Source organism: Hydra vulgaris, chromosome 12 (assembly GCF_038396675.1).
Source record: "Hydra vulgaris chromosome 12, alternate assembly HydraT2T_AEP".
Lineage (NCBI taxonomy): Eukaryota > Metazoa > Cnidaria > Hydrozoa > Anthoathecata > Hydridae > Hydra > Hydra vulgaris.
Window position 1 is genome coordinate 83141501 of NC_088931.1, and position 6000 is coordinate 83147500.

The following is a 6000-nucleotide window of genomic DNA, read 5'->3' on the forward strand; positions in this document are numbered from 1 at the left end:
ATAATGGGACAATGGTGTGAGTCAGAAAAGAAGTACAAGATTTATAGAGATCATTACATGGTCGAAACCTCCTGAAGGGGAACAAAGAGAAACTGAACTCAAGCTTGGGTCAGAGACAAGACACAAATTAAAGAATGAAGGTAAGTGATTCGGTTTATCTAGAAAATAGTCACAAAGTTAACCATCTGAAATTAAAAAATTCAGAAGTTATGAGCTTTAGAACAAATAGGGTCAGTGAGGATAAAGCTAAGCCATTCAGTGTGATGAGCATTAAAGTCACTAATAACAACGGTATTGGCAGAAGAATAGAGAGAATGGGCAAGGTCAATTTGATCAGAAATTACATTTAAAAGAGCGCACCCTTGAGAAGAAGGAGAGCCATAAAGAACAAAGAGAAAGGTGGTAGAGTGAAAAGGTGCTTGTCTTTATTCACTTCCCTAAGAAGCATTACAAAATAATTGTTCATCAGTTTTATTTTGGTTCTTCCAAAAAATAGTTAAAAAACTGTTTAATTTTCTAGATGGTATCACGGTGATATGACACGACAAGAAGCTGATCAAGTAATGCAGGTATTTTATTTTTCGGATTTTTGTATTTAGCTTGTTTGTTTTTTAAGTATTAATAAAAGCAATTAAGTAACACTTCAAATTAGTTAAAATTAAAAGACTTTTATGCTATTTTTAGTAGTATTGAAATATTTTGGTTGTTTGAGTAAAGAATAAAGAGAAAGTCTCTAATTTTTAAATTAAAATTATTTTACTTTTTTTAATAAATTTTATCTAGCTATTTTTTTAATTACTAAAATATTCACAGTAGTTAGAAGTTATTTGCAGTAGTTAAAAGTTATTCACAGACCAGTTTTTAAATAGTTTTGAAATTTTATTAAATCAAAGTTTAAAAAAAAAAATGATCTAATGACTTTAAACTGTTTTGAATAAGGGTTGGAGGAGCTTGTTAACAAGGTTGCCTAGTGGTAGTATTACAATGAAAATACTCTGATCTGCAAAACAGGTAAATGCCAGAAAAGGACAACCTGATGTAAAAAGTTACTTTAAGTCTTCCATAATGTTGTATTTAAAAAGAATATGGCATTATAGAAACCTGTCTAAACCACACAAGTGTGGAACTATAGACATTTAACTCATAATAAAATTGTTATAATTTTTTTTTATTTTAAATCCAGAATTCCAATGATGGAACTTTTCTTGTCAGAAATGCAAGTAAACCAAAAATGTACACACTCTCTTTTAGGTAAGTAATGAAATGTTTATTGAGCATATTTTTCTAAACATTGTTTTGTCTTCTGTTGATTAGCCAATGGAATAAAACCTTATGAGAATTGTGTTTATGAGAGATAATTTAAAAAAAGAAGTTTTTATGCCTTTTTTATGGCTACAATTGATATAAAATCTATATGATACATATTTTAAAAAAAAGAAAAAACTTCTTAGAATATATATAAAATGAGAAAAGAAAAAGAGTAAATTTAAAAAGTTTTTAAACCATTAATCTCTGAGAAACTGGGAAAGGAAGAGTCTAATAAAACATATATTTCATGAACATTTTTTTCAAAACATGATATAAACATTATATCATTATATCAATTTGGTTACTGTATGTAAAAATATGTTTTATAAATAAATACCTGAAATGACCCATATTACATAATATAAATATGTTTTATAAATATATGTAATATAAATATATTTTATGTGAATTACTAAATTATAAATATAAACTTTTTAAATTTAGTTTCCAAGGTGCTGTTAAACATTATCATATCAAAACAGATAGTGACAATTTGTTTTATGTTTCTCAACGGCACAGCTTTAAATCTGTTGTACAACTTATAGAGTATCATAAACTTAACAGTGCTGGTAATATTTTATTACTAATTATTTTTTTTTACTTGTAGTATAATTATTTTTGTTATATTTGATTTTACTACTGTTGTATTTATTTTTAATCTTGTTTTGTAATATTTTTTATCTTATAAAGTTCTATATAAAATCTATAAATAGTGCACAACTTCCATAGTTAATTAGGAGAAGGTATGATAGTTTATTAGGAGAAGGGATGATATAAAATCTCCAATTTAGTTATTCAATTTACTTAATTAAAGGTAAGGGTAGTAGAAGTTTGAATGGTAAGTTGTATGCTGAAGATACAAAAACTTCTAGTGTTAGTAAGCACAATCTTAAGGAAGGGCATTTCTTTGTAAAAATCTGCTTTAACTATTCCATGATGTTATATTTTTTAAAAAAAGTCATTTTGGAAGCCTGTTTATGTAAACTGGCTTCAAAACTTCCACTTGGAAACAAATGCTTCACATGTGTTATTATTAAACATTAAACTAGATACTTTTTTCGCTAAATTAGTTTTATTTGATTTATGTATATAAATATGAAATAATAGTTATTGTAAATAAAAAAAGTAGTTACTGTGTTTTATGTTTTTATACCATAGTAATTGTATATATTTGTTACAACAAATGTAAAAATATTAGACACTTTTTTTAATGTTTTTTTTTTTGACTACAAGCAGCCACTAATTAAAGTTGGAAGTTACTGAAAGAGAAAAGATGAAGATTGTAGAGCAAGATAACGATTGACGGACGACTTAAAAGATTGCAAATTATATGAATCAGGAAAGTAAGATGAAGGAAGCGAATTCCAAAGAACTGATGTTCGAGGAAAAAAACTAGACGAATAAGCGTTTTTGGAGCATTTAGGAACAGTCACAGAAAAAGAATGACACTTAATTGAATGACGAGTAACACGAGAATGAATTTTAGTAGATGGCACAAGAGACGCTAGCTCTTTAGAGCAGTGCCCATTATAGTATTTGTAGAAAAGAGAAAGAGAAGCAACATTACGATGATGTGATAATGGTTGGAGGTTGGCTGCAAGAGCAGGTCCAACTAAGTTTACAATGCGTTTTTGCACCTTGTCTAAAAGAGAAAGGGCATCATTAGAAGATCCGCCCCAGATATGGCAACAGTATTCCATACAAGGCCGGATTTGAGATTTTTAGAGATAGAGAATAGAATCCAAAGTAAGAAAGTGACAAGCTCGATAAAGAGATGCAACCTTAGCAGATGCTAATTTTGCAACTGATTTGATATATGGTTTCCAAGAATATTTGTTTTAATATTTGTTTTATATGAATAATTATTTATAGTTTAAAATTATTTATATAAATAATTATGTTAAATAATTTTAAATATTTGTTACAACAAATATAAAAATGTTTGACAAATGCCAAATAATAGTTTTTGCAATAGTTAGCGTTTGCTCATAATTTAATTTTTACTAGGAAGAGTTGTAAGCTGTTGTACTTTATGTTGTATTTTACTTGAGTCTGTTATTGTTTGCTTTGACCTTCAGAGACTAGGCCATTAATTGACAAACTGTTCCATAATTTGAAAAATTAGTCTTTTGGAATAAGGGAAAAGTTAATTATGTTGATGTTACCTCGCTTATATCTCTAGTCAACTAGAGATGCAGATAGAGGTAGCCTGGAGATATGAGGCCAACTTGTGCTATTATCTATATTATATTTTTATAATTTTTAATAAATTTCTTATTAAAGTAACATAATAAACTAATAAATAACATTATTGAAAAAATATGTTTTTTAGGGCTTGTAACACGACTTCGTTTTCCTTATACTGGAACTAATAATCCACCTGTTTTGTTAGGATCTGGTAACTTAACAAGCTTACTTATAAATTTTATATTTTAACAATTATTGTTTATGTTTTATGTTATCATTATTTTTTTCTTTATATGCCTTATTTAGGTGTATTTCAGATCAACAGAAATGAGCTCACTATAATGAAACAGATTGGTACTGGACAATTTGGAGTAAGCCTCCAAGTTATTCATTAAAATGCTTTTAACATTATTTTAATGACACTTATTACACATAATATATATCATGACATTCTCATGTTATGCGCATGTTATACAACACATTTGTATACTGTTGTACAAAATTAAATTTTGTACTAAAATATTTTCTATTTCTTATAGACAGTTCATGAAGCTCTGTGGAAAAATAATAAATTAGTTGCAGTAAAAATGATGAAACCTGATTCTATGTCTGAACATGATTTCATTGAAGAAGCAAAAGTAATGCAGTATGTATTTTTGTATTTTGAAACAAAGTATATTCTGCATTATTTTGTTAGTTTAGTAAACATCTGCTAAAATTTTTTAATAGGCGGTTTCAACATCGCAATTTAGTAACATTGTATGGTGTCTGCAGTACTAATAGTCCCTTGTATATTGTTGTTGAGCTTATGAAAAATGGTAGCTCTTTTAGTTGGCAGTTATTTTCAAAATTTAATTTCAATCAATTTTTTTTCTTTAAGTTTGCTATTTAAATATCTATGTAATACTGAAAACACACATAAAATATAGTTTTAAATTTTTTTTTTTTATCAGGTTCTTTATTGGACTATCTACGTAATAACAAACAACTTTTAGAAAAAACGCAAGTTCTTATTGATATTATTTTGAAGGTTTCCTCTGCTATGGAATATTTAGAAAAAAATAAATTCATACATAGAGATCTAGTAAATATATATATTTTTAGTTTCTTCTTTTTCTTTTGTTGTAACAGGTTTAATGGTTCTTAAATACATAAATATAAAACTTTTTTTTTTAGAATTTGCTCTTTTGAAAGTGCAAATGCAAAAAAACTTTTATGTCTGGAATACTGATACAAAAGAATTTGTTCTTTTGAAAGAGCAAATACAAAAAAACTTTTATGTTGCCTGGAATACTGATTCAAAAGGGTTTGCTCTTTTCAAAGAGCAAATAATTGTTTTCCATAATTATTTTAGACAGGGGTGTAATTTATTAAATTGAAATTTAACACTGTTTTTAAAATGAGCTAAAAATACTACATTTTTTTTTACCAATTTTTTTATGCTTTTTACCAGGTAAAGTTTGTATGGTAAGTGTTGACCACCAATCTTATTTTCAAAGTTACAATAAGACAAAAATACATAAATTTATAGCATATGTGTTTGTAGCTTTATGGTGTAAATAGTTGTAACACATGCAAGGAAGGTGGTAAGTTCTATAAACGAGCCGAAAACTTATAATTTTATATTATAGATACTGGGTTTCTGCCACTCTTGTTATCATCTATATCTGTTACCCTCTAATGTATGATAGTGTAGAGTAAACTTTATCAGTCTTAACAATGTCTATAAGAAGCTTGTTATAAGAAGCTTGTTATAAGAAGCTTGGTATAAGAAGCTTGGTAAGAAGCTTGGGCTTGAGATTGATAGTTTAATAATAACAAGCTGATATTATTAAAATTTCAAACATCAAAACAAATGCAAAAGTTTAAAAAAAAGAACTTTTTTAACTCATTTTGTTTAATAACAGCTGGTTGCGAACAAGAAACATACTAGACAATAACAACAACAAGCTATTTATTTTTACAATAATAATTATTATTGTTATTATTATTATTGTTATTATTACTACTACTACTACTACTACTACTACTACTACTACTACTACTACTACTACTACTATTATTTTTGCTGTTGTTTTGTTGTTGTTGTTGTTATATTAATAAGATAACAATTATAGTTGTTGTATTAAATTTAAAAAATAATAGTAATGACTATTTTTTTTTTTTTTTTTAAACTTGATGAATAAAAAAATTTTATGCATCTAGTTTTTTCTTCACAATCAAAGTTATTATTGGTCAATAGTTTATTAAAATTTGCATTTATTTGGCCCCAAATGAACAACCAACATTTGTTGAATATCCATTTTGCACATTTGTGCAAAGTTATCTCAAGGTCCAGTTTACTGATGAAAATTTTATTATATTGATCTTAGTGACTGGAGGAAGGTTTTGTTGATCATAGTCTATCTGGGTAAGGTCTATAAAAATGATCTTTTAATTTTGACAAATTTACCAGAAAATCAGAATAAAATATTGTTTAATTAGCCTGTTTTTTAATTTTCAATT

The 6000-nt window shown here is 26.7% G+C and overlaps 1 protein-coding gene across 4 annotated transcripts in view; it reads left to right on the forward strand.

Moving 5' to 3' along the window:
- Positions 1–6000, forward strand: part of LOC100192226 (cytoplasmic tyrosine-protein kinase BMX) — a 32037-nt gene that overhangs the window by 21347 nt on the left and 4690 nt on the right. For all 4 annotated transcript variants that reach the window (XM_065814696.1, XM_065814698.1, XM_065814697.1 and 1 more), the window contains 8 exons: positions 521–569; positions 1184–1251; positions 1753–1877; positions 3641–3706; positions 3802–3866; positions 4035–4141; positions 4225–4313; positions 4449–4579. In XM_065814696.1, the coding sequence (XP_065670768.1) occupies positions 521–569; positions 1184–1251; positions 1753–1877; positions 3641–3706; positions 3802–3866; positions 4035–4141; positions 4225–4313; positions 4449–4579 (700 nt within the window). The remainder of the gene's footprint in view (positions 1–520; positions 570–1183; positions 1252–1752; positions 1878–3640; positions 3707–3801; positions 3867–4034; positions 4142–4224; positions 4314–4448; positions 4580–6000) is intronic.